The 18,342-nt window shown below is 37.6% G+C and overlaps 1 protein-coding gene across 6 annotated transcripts in view; it reads left to right on the forward strand.

Annotated features, from left to right (window-relative positions):
* BIRC6 (baculoviral IAP repeat containing 6) overlaps positions 1-18,342 on the forward strand; it is a 194,638-nt gene that overhangs the window by 12,260 nt on the left and 164,036 nt on the right. For all 6 annotated transcript variants that reach the window (XM_075412723.1, XM_075412718.1, XM_075412724.1 and 3 more), the window contains exons 2-10: positions 3,298-3,479; positions 5,999-6,136; positions 6,513-6,706; positions 8,553-8,664; positions 10,036-10,118; positions 11,315-11,537; positions 11,638-11,798; positions 13,699-13,757; positions 15,103-16,497. In XM_075412723.1, the coding sequence (XP_075268838.1) occupies positions 3,298-3,479; positions 5,999-6,136; positions 6,513-6,706; positions 8,553-8,664; positions 10,036-10,118; positions 11,315-11,537; positions 11,638-11,798; positions 13,699-13,757; positions 15,103-16,497 (2,547 nt within the window). The remainder of the gene's footprint in view (positions 1-3,297; positions 3,480-5,998; positions 6,137-6,512; positions 6,707-8,552; positions 8,665-10,035; positions 10,119-11,314; positions 11,538-11,637; positions 11,799-13,698; positions 13,758-15,102; positions 16,498-18,342) is intronic.

The following is an 18,342-nucleotide window of genomic DNA, read 5'->3' on the forward strand; positions in this document are numbered from 1 at the left end:
TGCATATTCAGATGACAGCGAGTTTCTCTTCAGCTCTAAAGTTTTGAGGCTAAAGCTGCCTGTAGCAGAGAAATGGAGACAAGATTTTTTATTCTTCTACTTCTCGAAACACAAGGTTAATTCTCTAATTAGTTTGGTTCATCTTAGTGCTCTTTGGTTCATCTGTTGTGACCAACAGATGAACAATAGATGCTGCTTAGGCTGTTACGTATTCTCCAAACAAGTTTGTCTTCTGTAATATTTTTTTTAAGTCAGATTTTGGTCACAGGAAATTACTGATCTCTGTTCTGTATTGTTCAAAACAAAGATGGCAGAGAGGGAATGTTCCTTTTCTCAGACTCTTCATTTCTGCAGTCTGATGTTTCTTTGCTTCTAAGTTTTCAGGTTGCTAGTTCTAAAGTTGTTATAGATAACATACCATAATGTAGTATGCTAGCGGCCTTGCACTTCTAGCATGCTAGCAACCTGCCAGGTTTCCTTATAGGACCGGACAGAAGGCCTAATGGCTTCTTTGTGAGTTGTTTTGTTTTCAGTCCTAGACAGATAAGCCAGAGATATTGGGAGAAGCTATGATCCGCTTGTGCCAAGACTGAAAAGCAAAATTGTTAGAGGCTGACTATTTCTCCTTCTGCCACCCAAAATAAATTACAGCTGAAGGAGTTAGGGCTGAAGTGAGAATAGCAATAGGGTTTTGATGATCTGGCTCAAGTTATTTAGTGAGTTGTATGAAACTTTTGATCTTGTGAAGATGGAGATAACCACTTATTGCTAGGAAACTTGGCCAGGCTGGACATAATGTTGTAGTACCACCAGCAGGTTTTTCAAAGGATATTGGTCGGAGTCCTTTGGCACATTGTAAAACGTTGATCCAGAGTTAGAAAGGACCCTTCTGCCAATGCTTTGAGGACCATTAAACTTTTCTAGGCATTTCTTCTACAGTGGTGACTTCTAAATTCTTCAGTTTCCTGGTTCTCAGCCTACTGTTTTAATCATATGGCCAGCCATATGTGAACTATGATACAGTCTGTGACTAGTAGTAGAACCATCTTGGAATGTGTTTTCTGAACTTCAAAATTAAACTCCTAAGTTTGCAAAATAGCTTGTCAACAGTTTAGAGGCAAAGTGTAAACCAGTCGGTTGCAGAATGTGTTTGCCAGGGTGTTGGAATGCTGCTAAATATTGATTGAATAATTTCCTTGAAGCTCCATCGACTTAGGCTAAGGGAGTTTGTTTTGGTTTTATGTGCTTTGAACAAAATACAACTGGCAACTGTAAATAACTTTCTAGAGATAGTTTGGCCAAAGTCTTTCTGTCAGTGTAACCAACCAAAAGATTAACCAGGACAGTGAGCATCACAGCTGTTAGGCAATATATTTATTGTACTGTAGTTATAACTTTTTGTTTCTTAATGGAGCAGAAATATGACATTAATTAGGCATGTTACCTACTTCATTAGTAATTTTCATTGACTTAGATGGAGAATATTAGTTAGCCATTTAGTAGTTTAGACATGAGATTTCACTAACTTCACTACAGAAATGCTAAAATAAGAATGGTCTAGCCTGGAAAGCTACAAGGGCTGGGGCTCCTACAGGCTGTTGAACTCCTAGTCATAGGGCATAAGCATACTCCTGGGTGAAAGTGCAAAAGAAAGTGGTTATGGTCTTGGCACTGCCAGAAAAGATGAGCTGCTTTTCTCATTTTCTCTGGGAAGCAGGAGGAGAGAAATGATGGGTTAAAGAAAGTGTCCTGTAGTGATCCATCACTTGGATCACGCTGGATAGACTGCAGACACCATGTGAATCTACTGAGGTTTAAAGAAATTAAAACTTGTGTTTGAATTTTTGTCAAAACGAGAATTTTTCTGTACAATGACTTACTTCCTTGCCTGCAGCTGTGTTGTCTGTAAAAAGTCTTGTGTGAGGAACTCTAGTGTATTGGCAAAAATATGGTTTGAAACTAGTTGATTTGCCATTCAGAGGACCTTTTTTTGCTGAGCTAGGACTAACGACTTCACAACTTATCAAGTGATTCCAGGGCTCTTGAAGTGTTTCTGGATGTTATAGCAGTGATTACAATTGCAGTATACTGCATGCAGGCGAAGGCATATGTCCTATATTTTGAGAGTATATGACTCACTGTTTCAGAAATTTTGCTGAGAAGGGCAGCTGACAACTATTCTTCACCTGAGTTTTTAAGAGAGGATACCACAAATGCAATGTGGTTGGGTTGATGTGCCCTATATTTGGGGAAGTTTTAATTTTCATAGAACTATATCAAAGTATAAAGATGACAGAATTATGTAGCTGTCTTTGTCTGGGTGCTAGCTAATTCAATGGTGATTTTTAATTATTCATAGTAAAACCCGTATCCAGTGTCTGAGGAAAGAGTAGAACAGGGACAGGACTTGATTAATGCAAAATTTAATGAAACTCCTGTTCCTGTGCAACAAGAATCGATCTGTGTTGACGATCCAGCGATTTCAGCTTTGCCCTTTGGATGATGTGTCCATATACTTACACACACAGTCTGCTTCTGTAGCAGCAGCTTACGCTTTCCATGAATCACAGCAATTTGCCCTCTACACAGATAGCATGTTAGATGGATTTAGTTTTACAATCCATCCAGCCTTAGACACGTAATAATGTCGAGTAACATTAAACATTTCTGGGGATAATATAAACTGCCACAGCCTTTCCTGGTTTATCTGCTGATAGTCTTCCTCCACCCCCACCAAGCTTCTCTAACCTGTTGCTGGCATCACGTGTGCAGCGCCGAGCAGAAGTGTCTACCTTAGTGTCTCAAGGAACTTGTGTAGCATTGGCACATGTTATATGCTGTACTTAGTTTTCAGAAGTTTCAGTATTGTTTTGCTAGATGAAATGGTGTTAATCAGCCTTAATGGTAGTTTAATAATTTTGTCTTAATTTTCATCCTGATTTGTACAATTTAATTCTTATTATTGTCAGCTGACATCAAGTACACCAGGCATCTACGTTAGGCTTGAAAACACTGGTTTAGGCCTCCTGTTGGGAGCAGGACTTGAATGATGGCTTCCGTTACAGGAATAAAATGGTTGTAGTTGTTGATGGGATGTATAGATGTTGGTTTTTTGTTTTTTAGTGTAGGAAATACAAAAGTTTGGTGAAAGCTGTAGTAGTTAAAAAGCGAGTTTTGATAATCTCAAGAAGTAAAGATTTTGCTGAAGTGTTAGATTACTTTCTGGAACAGATATTAAATGTCTTTTCTGAAAGCTATTTTCTAATTGGATTTTGCTTTTTGTCTTTCCCTTTATAGCTAAACCAGGTGGAAGGGTGAAGTGTCAGTATATTTCTGCTGTGGATAAAGTGATCTTTGTGGACGATTATGCAGTAGGATGTAGGAAAGATCTCAATGGCATCTTACTGTTAGATACAGCTCTGCAAACGCCTGTTTCAAAACAAGATGACGTGGTCCAGCTTGAATTGCCGGTTACAGAGGTAAGATATGGAGAGGGGAGCGGGGGGGGAAAAAAGTGTATGTAAATAACTGTGTCGGAGATACTGAAACTAGACATTTGACCCTGAGTTTCTAGTGTGATATTAACAGCATGTAATGGAAATGTTTCTTAGTTATTAGCTGTCTTAGGGCAATACTTTTTGCAGTTATCCGTATCTCCAACAAATAAGAGCTTGCCTCATCAAGAGCACGTTATTTCAGACAAAAGAACTTTTTAGTGACCACAAATAAGGACTCATTTACAGAACTTTCTCATTGTGTATGTATGGAATATATATGCACTTCTAGAAGTCAGTCTGGGCTGCTAGGCATCCTTGAATTTTTTTATTTTAGGCTTTCAAGGGGAAAAAAAACATTTGAAGTCGGCTAATATGCTGTTGCTACATGTGAAGAATTAACACTACAATCTAACTTTTCTAGCTAGGTCGGTTGGCCTAGTGAAAGACTGTTTTCCCCTGCAAACCTGATTTCCCTTTTACGTTTGGACTATCGTGGCTGTAAAGCAATTCCTTCTGGTTTGAGATGATATAACCAAGCATTTACTATCACTTTGAGGGAATCTGATGTATACGTTTTTGCTTGGAGTGTAATGCTTAGGATTTTGTTGCATTGGTTCATCTTCAGCTAGCATAGCATTTATTAGGTGAGGTAGCATGTACATTCTTATTTTCAAATGTTGCCTAATACGAGATAGCTGATGGTTGCTTCTATTCTAAGACACTTGGTGCTGAGGAAAGTAGCTTTCACCTTTGTAGCTGTCATGAAGTAACAGACCTGGGAAGTAAATCTGTACAACAATTTTAATTACAAGTGAGATGAATTCTTTGTTTAGGAAAAGCATAGAGCATCTGCCGATAGTAATATATAGAACAGAGCTTGCAGTCGAAAAACCAAAACTGTACTACAAGATCCAGATTCTGAATCTTTAAAACACTCTGAGAAAAGAGCACTTCCCACTCATCTCTGTGCGAAATAAATTTATGTTGAATGATGCACCACCAACAAGAACTTATCCTAAGCATTGGTTTAAAATATTTATGTGCTCTTGGAATATTGAATGATAGGTGCTTATTACGAACCCAGAATGTGTGTTATGTGTGGGTTTTTTAGCTACTTGTCTTGAGTGGGAGTAACAGCAAAAAAATGTTACTTTGTAGAGGTCTCCAAAGAGAGCTTTCTAGGTTCTTCAGGCTTGCTGCCACTGGCATCATTTTTACGCCCTTTGTGGGTAACTGCAAAATCTTGGTATGTGTGGCTGAGTGTAAGGAGACAGACAATGGGGTCAGCATTTCCTTTCATAAATTCTGCTCTCACTGGTTTACAGTCTCTTAAGGTTCAATACAAATGATAAGTTTGTGTCAGTTTTAGCTAAAGATTCTTTGGTTCTAAAGAGTTTACAGATCCTTATTTCAAGGTTAAAATAGAGCTGTTCTCTGTAAAGGTCCTGTCTGTAGAAAAAGAAAGGAATATATCATAGTTCAGTAAGAACAGATTTGGGGAGTTCAGTGAGGTGGGAGGAGAAGCATTAGCAGTTGTCAGTTCTTACTTTTAGTTTCAAAGAGGAGGTACTCAGACCTCAGAAAATTTATAGTAGATATTAAGCAAATATCATACAAACACATCAGTCCACCTATTTCATCACAGGAAGGTCAGGAACCTTTATCCAGGCAAGAGCCTTTATGTTTTGTTAGTCTCTAGAACTTTTTCTGCAAAATTTTGCGCTTAATTTAAGTAGGCTTTGTATGTGATTGATCTGCTGGTAATGCAGTACATCTTTATGCATTTCTAATCGACAGCATTGGCAAGTTATGGTACAGCCTCTGTGTTATTTTTACTTCCCTGTAGAACACTGTAAGTTTATGAACTTCCGCAGTCTACCTGTTCTGTCATCTGCAAGAGACTGAGGAAGTATGAGATGCCACAAGAACTGTCTATAAATGGATGTTTATAGTGTTTTTTTCTGGGTATATTATTTCTGAGTTTTAAGAATTTTTAGGTTCTAAACTAGCCTGTTTTTTTTCTGCCTTGTTTTTCAGCTTTACTGTGCTAGCATTGTAAGTAATTTATCTCTGATTTTGTTGCAACATTGTTTTTCTCATAATCATCTACTTTTTCAAGGATATAAAGCTCCTCAGAAAAAATGTCAAGGCTTTGTTCTTGATCTCACCTTTTGTCCCTAAAGCTGAATGAATCCTTTTGAAGGCAAAGCATTGGGCCTGGCTTTAGTATATGTTATAATTGTTTATATGACTGACTTGTTTAACATTTGGCAGTATTGCCCGTGGAGGAACTTGTAGCAATTACTGTCACTATTGCCGAAGTTTATCCATTGATTGGCCTACAAAGTAAAATTTGGGTCTTTTATGGGAAATATGCTGATACAATATATGATAAAGTAGGATATGGCGATTTACGTATCCCAGAGTAATGAAACGGATATAATTCTTGTCTGTAGTTGTTCAACATGGATGCTAACTTTTCTTGCACATCTGCATTTTAGGCTCAGCAGCTGTTATCTGCTTGCGTAGAGAAAGTAGATGTTTCTAGCACAGAGGGATATGACTTATTCATAACACAACTGAAGGATGGTTTAAAAAATACCTCACATGAAACAGCAGCAAATCATAAAGTTGCAAAGGTAAGAATTTGTCTCTGTACTAACATGGATTCCTAAGTCTAATTTGCTTGGCTACCAGTATTGAAGCTTACAGAATGCTTGACTTAGTGTGGTTTGAAGAGGATGGAGTGTATTATGTGTTCCTTAATTCCTCTTTGTGAAGTTTCACTTGTTAGGAGAACAAACAATGTTAGCTTCTTGCTGATAAACCCAACTGATCTTAAAATCTGAAGTTATTGACTTTCCTTGCGTTATGTCCATCTCACTTTTGTTCTTGAAATCGAGAGAAGGGTGCAAGTCGTGTGTTTGGTTCTGCTTTTGACACTTCTGTGATCTATTTGTTCTTTAGATGTTAAAATTTTAAAATATAAACTAGGCACTTTTTTTCTTCATTTAGTGGGCAACGGTTACGTTCCACCTTCCTCATCATGTTTTGAAGTCTGTCGCCAGTGCCATTGTAAATGAACTCAAGAAGATAAATCAAAATATTGCTGCCTTACCTGTAGCATCCTCTGTGATGGATAGGTTATCTTACCTCTTACCCAGCGCACGACCAGAACTTGGTGTGGGACCTGGTCGATCTGTGGACAGGTATATTAAGACAAAATAAGTGATGAATTTGACCCCTTATTTATATCGGAATAAGCTTTTAGATGACTTCAATTTATATGCCAAAGGAATTATTCCTATTCTGTACTCTCTTGCGCTTACACATACTGCTAATTAACTGTTTAATGCACAATGCACTGTCCATATTACTAAACTTAGAGAAACTGTTATAGGTGCCGTGAGACTGTTTTGTTTGTATTCCAACTTTAATGCTTTCAGAAAGGTGACATTTGCAGGCTTAAATGTAGGTCCCTAGGTGGTATGGTAACATGTTAATGTTATATATACCTAGGCTTTACTCTTCATCGTGTTTGATTATGGGTTTTATCTGAACAGTCAGGTGCATATGACTAGTGACTTAAGTTACGGGGTTTACTCAAACTAGTACTGAAACCTTAGTGAGACTGCAGTGTTGAGAAACTGCGTCGCTTTGAGGGCGTATATACGCCTCTTTGGAAAGAGAGGACTCATTTATCTATCAACGATAGAGCATACATAATATGCTGCATCATGAAATTACTTCCATTGCCTTCATACAAGAAAGAGTTATGCCCATATTTTGAGGTTTAAAGTTTAGGAAGTTGTTACCTTTGCAGAGTATATATATGCTACTTCTGTACTGTCTAGTCACCTGCTATGTGTTTTGGGTCAAAGAAAATGTTACCTCAGACTATTGCTTCACCTCATTCTGATCAGAGTAGATAATGTGTACACAAGCGAGTAACCCATTATTTTAACCTTCATAAGCCGAGACTAGTTAGAATACTGATAAATTTTCTAAGTCTATAAATTAATTCCTCCTTGCTGTTTTCTGTACAAGCATTATTTTGCAAACATATTATCATTTCTTACAGCTCAAATAATTTAATAAAATTGATTTAATCTCTTACTTCCCCTCCCCAAGCCTCCAGGTCTATCTGTGCCTCGCAATAGTGTATTTTGATTAGAGCTCTCAGAGACCTGTTTCTTAAGTTGGTATAAAGTCAAGTTAAGACAGCCCTTAAGTGGGTGTCGCAAGAATGGTTTACTTCATTGGTAGGAAAGGTTTAATACATCCATTCTCTTGTAAGACAGCAAAAATCTCCTGAAACTGAGCAGTAGAAACAAGAAGTGAGGCACTTTTCCATCTGGCAGCACTAGTTCTTGGGATAATACTGGAAAACAAACTTCTGTGAAGCAAAAAGAAAAGCTGCTAGTTGTTGCTTGTGTACTGTTTCAGATGAGGGACATGGACTGAGTGAAAGTGGAAAAAAGAGGAGCTTGTTTTTGTAGATGTTGAGTTGCAGAGGAGTTTGTGTTTTGTGACTTAGTAGTTTATAATTTTTAAAGATTATAGCATGCAGTGAGTGACCAATGTTGGGAGGTTTGTACCATATATTCGATTAAGCCTAAAAAACTGCTTTGGAGTGTTTTTAAATATGCATATACGTATATATATTCAACTAATAAACCCACATTTTTGCAGTAGTTCTCATGTTAAGGAAAACAACTCTCAAGCAATTCTGTTTGCTACATTCTGCATCTTCGCTAAATGCGTAGTAGCTTTGGATACCTGATGGTTTTCTGCAGTTAGACCAAACAGGCTGCATAAAAGCTTATTTAAGGCCTGTAGGTTGTTGTATTGCTTTTGGTCTTTTGCGAGGACGTACTTTAGGGACCCAAGTGAGTGAGCTTTGTAACTTTTCTGTAATTGTTAGTGATAATTTTAAGTATAAGTATCTGTGGTATTTCTAATGGTTACTAAAGCATTGAAAATACTCATAAATAGTTTACTTTTTTTTATTCTAAGTGTCAGTTTTGGGTAATATAGAATTTTTCACCTTTCTAGGTCTTTGATGTATAGTGAAGCTAACAGACGGGAGACTTTCACTTCATGGCCTCACGTGGGTTATAGGTGGGCACAGCCAGATCCTATGGCTCAAGCTGGCTTCTATCACCAGGTAAAAGGTTTAGATGTTCTTAGTATTTGTTCCTTACGTGAAGGTTTGGAGAGCAGGGGAAAAAAGCTGGGTTTTCTGTTTTGCTTTGTGTTTGTTTTGTGTGTTTGTTTTTTTAATGGATTTCTTCAATGATGCAAAAAACATAATGAAAAAGTTTTTCATTCAGGTCTTTGCTTTTTTTTAACTTTCAGGTTTTTTCCATGCCTTGAGGTTGTTTCTTTTTTTGTACGGATCACAGAAAATGCTGTTCTGAACTTCAGCATATAAAACACTTTAGGTATCAACTTTTAAGTATCAAATTGATCTGAGTTAAACAGCAATGATGTTGATCCGAGTTAAACAACAAAGATGAAGTTAGTTGTTACACAGAATCTCTCTCCTTGTTAGATTGTTGAGTAAATCTCCTTACTTTTTATGTTATAAGTAAAGCCAAAAAAGCAATAAGCTTGACATTGGAGTTCTCTAACCATATGTCCCTAGTGGGACTTAAACTGTGTTGTAGCAAACAATGGTCCTAGATCATGTTACTAAGCTTAGTGAGTAAATTCAACCTCAACATTTTATTTGGCTATTTTTGCTTATTTCCATTTTTCATTCTTTGAAATTATTTCCACTATAAAAAAAGTTATTTATGGTGTGGATTTACATAATGGTGGCTAGGCAGTATGTATCATTTGACATCAATATTGGCTGCCTCATTATGTCAACTGCAAAGCCTGATAGGTGCAAATGGATAAAGTTTTTGGAGGTTTTCTGAAGCTTATTCAAGAGTAGAAATGCAGGGAATTCATTTGTTAGAATTGCATCTGCATATTCCCAGCATATCTTGGTGACTTGAAATGTGGTCATGAAATGTGGTCATGAAAATGCTGAATTTTAAGAGAATGGAAGTTTCTATTCTTCTTCCTCTGTTACTTCAACCAGTAACGACTATTTAGAGAAGTGATACAGAATGCTTTATATTCCAGCAGATTGAAAGCATGTTAGGAAATATTTGTTTAACCTATGTTTTTCCAAGCATGCACATGTACAGCTGTTCCGCAAGGTTCTAAATTTTTTTAACCCTTGTGAACTTTTTCCAAAGAAAAAAAAGTCCTTAGCAGTGATGCTGAGTTCTGTTCTATTTATGTGTAGTTCTTATCCAGTGGTTTGCACAGGTGTTGATTCTGAATCTCTTCTATAGTAATGTGGTGTATCCTTTTTTTTTTTAATGTGAAATACTGCCACTTTATAGTGTGTAATTTGTGGCCTTTTATACCTTTGATGTGGTGCTTTGCTGTGCCACTAGGAGGAGAGGGCTTGATGACCTAGTTAAACTGTTTTGTAGTGCATAGCTATATAAATTTCAAGTGTTTCGTCTTATTTCTATAGCCTACTTCATCAGGAGATGACAGAGCCATGTGCTTTACCTGTAGTGTGTGTTTGGTGTGCTGGGAGCCTACAGATGAACCCTGGTAAGTTAAAGGATGTTTGGAGTAGATTGAATTTTGTACTGAAGAGATTAGAAATCTTTGGAGTACAAAGATGAGCAGTATCTCAGTTGGATTTCTGGTGAGTTTAGGGAGCGTTGCTGACAATAATGGATTTCCAGAATGATTCTGTGCGACAAATCATGAAATAATTCCCTGTACTAAGGCAAATTTTTGTATAATACTAAACCCAAGAAATTGTAGTTGCTTTTGTTTCTTAATTCTGATTTGCTATTTCATTTCAAATTGTTCCATGGCAAAGATGGCAGCCAACATTTCTTTGCAGGCGTCTAAACTAAACCTTCTGTATGATTGTGACTAGAATATGTCTTTTTTTAAGTTCTTGAACTGCAATGGCCATGCAGTGCATATTTGCCTTTTATGTGAAGTTGCAAGATCCATTACTAGTTTCCTGAATCAGCTAAAATTGTGCATAGTGACAGAAATGCAGGCCCTTATGTTGATTTAAAAATTGTTCTTCATGTAATTTTTGTTTTGATTATTTGGTAATTTGTGATAATTTGAACACATCAGGTTCCTGACTTGCTGGAAACTGTCCTTTGTAATATTGTCTTCATAGTACTTGTCCCCTCCTTTTCCTTGTTTGTTTCCGAACATTTTGTAGTAGTGTAATTGCTCTTTGCCATGTCTCTGCCTTAGGTATGTATTGAGATTAGAAGGATTTTTTCATGCTTTTTGGTCAGTGTGTCATTCAGGACTGTTTTTAAGTTTGACTTTTGTAAGTGTGGATGTAGAACTAAAGACAGGACATTGCTTCATCTTGTTAAGGTTACTTATAATAACATCTCATAGCATTGAAATTCTAATGTACGCTCTGTAGAATTTAATCTGTGCTTTTCTTCATGAGGACATGGTGGGCCACTGCCTATAGAACACTTATTTTCTTTAAATAGACTAATTTTATTAAGAGCATTGTGCGTAGATTCCTGCATTTGAATGTGAATATCCATTAAGTGATCAAAGGCTTTAATACAGTCTGCTATTGAGGAACATCAGGGAAAGCTGCATTAGTAACTGTAGAACCCTCTTGTATGGTTGACTGCAATACAGTTCAAACAGTTCGGTTTCAGCTTCACTTGAAGGGCTGAGTTTGTGTATGACGTGTGTATTTTTTACATTAAGAAATCAATGCCTGCTTTGTTTGTTTTTGATATGAAAAGGTCTGAACATGAGAGACATTCCCCAAACTGCCCATTTGTCAAGGGTGAGCACACTCAGAATGTACCTCTTTCAGTCACACTGGCAACAAGTCCAGCACAATTTCCCTGCACAGATGGCACGGACAGAATAGCCTGCTTTGGATCTGGAAGTTGCCCTCATTTTCTAGCTGCTGCAACAAAACGAGGAAAGATCTGCATATGGGATGTTTCCAAACTTATGAAGGTATACTATATAGAAAAACAGGTTTTGTTAACTAATTACTGATTAAGCATATCTCGATTTAAATCAGAGACCCCTTCTGTTTTTTGTTGTTATTTCTCAGGTCCACTTAAAATTTGAGATCAATGCATATGATCCGGCTATTGTGCAGCAGCTTATGTTACCAGGAGAACAGAGCTCAGGGGTTGACTCAAGGAGACCAACACTAGCATGGCTAGAAGATTCATCTAGCTGCTCAGATATACCAAAATTAGAAGGAGACAGGTATGCCAATCTACAAAATTAGAACTATGAAATGCTGCTGTGTAAGTGATAAATGCTGTTTAGTTAAGTCATGCTTTGTGAAACGTAAGATTGGTAAGATTATTTTTTTCATGAAGAGAATTTTTTTTATCACTGTGTATCTGTTCACAGTTCAACACTAAAAAAAGTCTAATTTTCTATCTTCAAAGCTAGTTCCACTTTATTCCTGCTGTTTCAGTTTTTATACTGCTCTAACAGAGAGATACCAGATCTCTCTGCTGCCCTATGCTGGTATTCCAGAGGCAGAGAAAAAAGAGAAAGAAATATAAGTTTTGGAACAGCTTTTTAATTTTCACTACGGATTATGCATTTCAGGCTTTGAGAGTAAAGGTTACTTGCGGGCTGCTGGAACATGCTTTTTTCTGGTTGTTTCTCTGTAATTTCTGGTTATGTCATTCTGAAAATAAATTACGTGAATGTGCTTGGGATTGCTTTCATTTTGTACCCTTAACACGCGTGTAGACTCTAAACAATTAGACGGTCTGGCTGCAAGCTTTTAGATAAGTTAGAGAGTATGTTAGTGTTTAGAAAGTGTCATGTGAGAAAAAGCAGTATTCTTTCATTTATGCTTCTTACAGTCTGTTGCTGGAGACTCATTTCTCGTATTAGCAAAATGAAGAAGTGTGAATAGTTTTTGGAAAACTCAGGACAAAAGGTGTTTGGGGAGGCTTGCTAGTTTTCTGAATGTTTCTTCTTAAACTTCAGCATCATGGAAAGTAACAGTACTGCTACATCCACAGGAAAGTAAATCTTTGTTTTTAAGCTTGGTGTGATTCCTGCAGTACTGCAGAGCAAATAGGAAGCATACTCTTCTGAAGAGGGTATGTAGAAACGTGGGCAACGTAAGTGTTTGGACCCTAACAGCGGCTGGGCCCTAGACTCTTCCTGTAGCTTTAGGGCTCTAACCTCCTTGAGAGTTAAAGAATTGAGGAAATCTTAATGGCTGGTTACATTATAGTACAAACAGTACAATCATGCTGCTCAGAACTAAGCATCTTTCACTTCACTTAATCTACATGAAATTTACTATCACTTTTGCACTCAAGGGGAAGCTGGATGAGAATCAAAGTGTTGAATTGTCGCTGTCTTGTCATGAAGTGAAGGTTGTTCAGGTTTGAGCCAAAAAAGATCTGTTTCTTGGTTATGAGGAAGAAGCATCCAGTTTGTTGAAATGTGGGAGTCTGACTTGGTACTGAGTGGTTACACCTGAAGTTGCAAAGGCACTACTGTTCTTCCTGTGTGAAAAGCCTAGAACAGAAAATTGTTTCGTATGTTGGAAAAGCCAGAAGTGTGAAATCTTCATATATTCTTAGAACTGTTGCGGGTCCTGTTGCTCTTGAAGAGTTGTCTTGAACAGAATCTGCTTTTATTAAAAAATGATTCATCTGGTAGTCTTTTTAAAAGCAACATGCGGTTTATTCACCCTTTCTGTACTAGCTACAAAATCGCCTTGGTAGAATGGAAGACCAGTCTGGCAGCTCCACCTTTCAGAGACTATTTTGAGAACTTTGAAGAACGTGTCATCAGGTTTTAGAGGTTTTGTTTGGTTGGTTTTGTTTTCCTTGGAAAGATTCCTGAGAACTGGCTTTCATTTTAATTGCATTTATGTCTGAATTGTTGGGAATACAATAGCAGAATGAGGCAAACGGAAAGCTGGTCTACTGGTTCAATGACAGAGGAAAAAATCTTTGCATTGTTAGTGTCTGTGACCAGCTCATCAATGGGTGTGCAATGCTGACTGAAAGAAATGCCAGATTGTAACACATTGTATTTTTTACTAAATTATTTTTTAAAATTTAATTAAAAAGAAGAATGCAGCTACAGTGTACTTGGTGTCATTCACACATTCTTTTTTTTTCAGTGATGACCTACTGGAGGATTCAGACAGTGAAGAGCATTCCAGATCGGAATCTGTGACAGGTAGGTTATACCTGATCCATGTAATAGTTTAGAGGTCAGGAGGGAAATTGTTCTTCTCAAGCTTTTTAAAAAGCCCTGTCAAAAGCAAAGGATATTGTATTCACTGTATTAGAAATAAGAAAAAAGATTGACCTTGAAAGCAATGCCAATATTTAAGTCACTGTTTGTGTGGTGGAGAGATTACATACAGGAGAAAAGAAAAACCTTACTTTGTTGGTTAATAAATGTCTTATTTGACAACAAGCGTTGCTTATCTTGCTGTCAATAAAACTCAATCCAAGTTAAAAGAACTTGGAACAGGAACAAATTAGAGCTGTGCAAAACCCTTTAAATTCAGGAGATTGCCAGGGAAGAGTTCCTGTATCTTGATTGTTTCCCTGTGGGTATACACTTTGATACAGTATTTATCTTCCTGAATGAAGATTTCATATGGAAGTGGAACAGAGCTATGCATGGTGTCCTTGTGTTATTTTCTTAGAGGCTGAATCAGAAATTTTTATGTGAGGGAGGATTACATGCTGATTTTCCACAATCCAATTCACATCTTTGAGTAAGGATCAGCAAATGGGGGAAAACACGAACATGTGCATGTGCATACACACAAGGAAATACAAATAGGTATAAAAAGGATTTTTTTTCAATGAAAATGTTAGCAAAGATGGTGCGCTGTCATTTATGCTTAAATCACCTCTTAATCTGAGTTTATACAGTGTCCTTTGTAATCTTCTAAATCTCTACATTACTTAGTTGAACTTCTTGTTATTCTTATAGTACTGTTTAATTTGATCAGGCTATCTCTTCAGTTTTTACTGGGTTTTGTTTTAGAATAGCTTGGAGTTCTTTCTATTAGGTGGTCCATTACATGGTGGGAAGTATCAAGTTGTAGAGTCAAATGAGAAGTTTTGCAGCTAAGACTGAAGAATGAACCTGCAGAATGGCAGATTTTTTGATGGTACTGGATTGTCTAGGAAGGAGGGGGAATAATACATGGCAGAACAGGAATGGAGTTGATTAGATTAGTTGGATTTTGGTATGGTGGTCTAGCCTCAGTAGAATAGTTGGTAGAAAGTGCTGTTTACTGGGAGACTTGTTAGAAAGGCTAATGTCCTCTTTACTTTTACTCTTGTTGATAAAATTAGGAGAACCATTAGTCTATGTGGAAGGAGTGTTTCTGGGCCTCGTTTATTGTTTCTTGATTGTCAAATCTTGAACATACGGAATGTTTTAACATACTGAAACTGTAGAGCAGTGACTTTTTGCTTAATTATGAGGAGTAGTCTGTAATATATGCAATATGATTCCTTTTTCTCGAATGTATATTATGTAAAACTTTTTTGTTTTAAAGGGCACACATCACAAAAGGAAACTATGGAAGTCAGCCTTGATATAACAGCTCTCAGCATTCTTCAGCAACCTGAGAAACTTCAGTGGGAAATTGTTGCAAATGTTCTGGAAGACACGGTTAAGGATCTAGAAGAACTTGGGGCAAATCCCTGTTTGGCCAACTGTAAGAGTGAAAAGATGAAGGAAAAGCATCTAGAACAACACAACATTCCCTTTCCTTGTTTATTAGCTGGAGGTCTATTAACATACAAATCACCTGCTACCTCTCCTGTTAGCAGTAACTCTCAGAGGTCACTGGATGGCTTAAGCAGGACTCGAGGTGAGAGTGTCTCGGAACAGGGATCAACTGACAATGAATCCTGCACTAACTCAGAACTGAATTCCCCTCTGGTAAGGAGGACTTTACCTGTATTGCTGCTATACAGCATTAAGGAGTCTGATGAAAAAGCAGGAAAACTCTTTTCACAGATGAACAATATTATGAGTAAAAGTATACATGATGATGGTTTCACAGTTCCACAGATCATTGAAATGGAGCTGGACAGTCAGGAACAGTTGCTGTTACAGGATCCCCCTGTGACTTACATTCAGCAGTTTGCAGATGCTGCAGCCAACCTAACTTCTCCGGACTCGGACAAGTGGAGCTCTATGGTTCCCAAGCCTGGGACTTTGGTTCAGTGTCTGCGTCTGCCAAAATTTGCAGAGGAGGAGAACCTGTGTGTAGATTCAATCACGCCTTGTGCAGATGGAGTTCATTTATTAGTAGGACTGCGGACTTGTCCTGTCGAATCTCTGAGTGCAATAAATCAAGTAGAGGCCTTGAATAATTTAAATAAATTAAACTCGGCACTATGTAATAGAAGGAAGGGGGAACTAGAATCAAGTCTTGCTGTAGTGAATGGCACGAGTATTGATGTAATCCAACATGAGTCACCAGCAGATGTACCAACTCCTTTAATAATTCAGCCTGAACAGAGAAGTGTTAGCGGTGGCTACCTAGTGCTTTATAAGATGAATTATGCCACTAGAATTGTTACTCTAGAGGAGGAACCGGTAAAAATCCAGCATATCAAAGATCCCCAAGACACAATTACCTCAATGATTTTGCTCCCACCAGATATATTGGATAATCGAGAGGATGACTGTGAGGAGCCTGTAGAGGAAATACAATTAACTTCTAAAAATGGCACTGGGAGAGAGAGAAGATCTGAGATCTCTACTCTTGGGCACCTGGTAATAACTACTCAGGGAGGATATGTAAAAATACTAGATCTTTCGAACTTTGAAGTTCTGGCCAAAGTGGAGCCACCTAAAAAAGAGGGCACTGAGGAACCAGATATGTTTGTCTCTGTGATATACTGTTCAGGCACAGACAGATTATGTGCATGCACCAAAGGTAAGATTTCTCTTTTTTTTAAATGCTTGATTTGACAGTATTTGGATTGTATTGTAGAATGTTAGAATCTAAATTTCAAAATAGTAATAGGTAAATTCCACTGAATTTATGTACAGTTTAATTCTGTTCAAGGGGGCATGGACTCTAGTTGATTCCTGGTCTTAAATGTAGATATTAATCTCTAAAATGGGAATAACTCTTGGGTATGTCCAGTGTACTGTAAATTTGTTCTTGTAGAGGCACAGATTTGCTTAAATACAAAATAGATAAAAGTAATTCTTGTATGTTAATTATTTCTGTGCTAAAGATCCATGTTTCAGAAAAATGTCTCCTGTCTGTCGATATTCAAAAGGGTAGAGAAGATAACGCTTTTATGCCTTATTCCAGTGGTCAGTTGTATCTTCTTTCGGTTAGGGCTGCTGGTTCTGCGTCAGCCTTTTGCAGCTGGGATTGCATTTTCTTGAGCATGAGAGCCAGACTATCCATGCAGAATTGTTAAACCTTTCTCAAAATGAACTCAAGACATTTTAGGGTAAGGGGACAAGTAGGAGGGAAGTGTAACTCGGGTCCAGGCAACTGCTGCTTTGGAGAAGTCCCTAAACCACCACACACCTCCCCACTTCCTTGTGTCATATTGGGGCAGTGGAGACAGCTCTGGCTGTCATCCAGCGGAATTCTCCGTGTACCAGTGTCTCATTTAGTTCTCCTGCATTTGAATGCAGCTCTGGTGGAAGCGCTTAGCCTCTCAGACGGGCTAAGCTGATAGGGCGGTTCACACATTTCAAATGAACTCTTGCCAATATCATGTTGAACTTTACTAGAAGAATTTAAATTGACATGTTTCCCCCTTTCATGGTGGTGTCATGGTGATTACACAGTCTTCCTATGAGCGGTTGTTAAACTCAAATCAGACTTACCTGTTATTTCCAACAGATAAAGTCCAACTTACTGTAAAAATCTTACGTCTGTTAAGGGTTCTGTGTTTATCACTTACCTACCAAGAGTTTTAGCAGTGGAGATTTTAGATTTGCTTTTTTAGTATGGATGAAAACATCGCATGTTAGCCACTCGTATTTATGTTTGCAGATTCCCAATGGAAACATTCACATTTACTAAATTGTTATCTTTTGGTAACTGCTTTTGAAGAAATGTCTATTAAACTTGTTTAGCTTTATTTAATGATGCACACTCTCTCCTAGTTAAAATGGATCTCTAGCTAAAAGGTTAATTACCTTTGAAAACTGTTAGTATATCATATCCATGTCGTAAAGTTTTTACCTATACTTTACTGATCAAACAGCAGTCTCGTAAAAAAAAGTGAAACTTTGCTGAGGTTCTTATCTACGGAATTGTACTACTATTCATTTCTTTCGTGCGTCAAATCTGTTATTTCTTGTGTTTTAAGATTGATGATAAAGGGCTTACTGTTACCATGCACGGTACTTTCCCGTCCAGTGTTAGCATGTATGGTAATTGTATTCTTGTAGCATTTGGTAGTATCTAAACCTGTTTCGGGACCTTGAGTGTAAGATATGCAGGTCTGCTGAGTTGGGAGCATTTATTCTGTGTGCGTAGGAGTGTTTGTCTCTTCTGCCTAGATAACCACCACCTCTGTTACTGACTGGAGAATACTTCAGCTTCCTCATAATAGACAAGCACATCATTCTGCTTTTTCAGTAAATATCTCTGTATTTTTTCTCTCTGAGAGTGTTATAATATCCATCTAGTAATTCATAAACAGCTTTGTTATGACTTCTTTTGTTCTTGCTGCCTTTAAAATGACTGGGATTTTGATTTTCTTTTTCTTCTGTAGTCCTATATGCCACAGGTATCCCTCTGCCCTCA

Source organism: Opisthocomus hoazin, chromosome 2, assembly GCF_030867145.1.
Source record: "Opisthocomus hoazin isolate bOpiHoa1 chromosome 2, bOpiHoa1.hap1, whole genome shotgun sequence".
Taxonomy (NCBI): Eukaryota; Metazoa; Chordata; class Aves; order Opisthocomiformes; family Opisthocomidae; genus Opisthocomus; species Opisthocomus hoazin.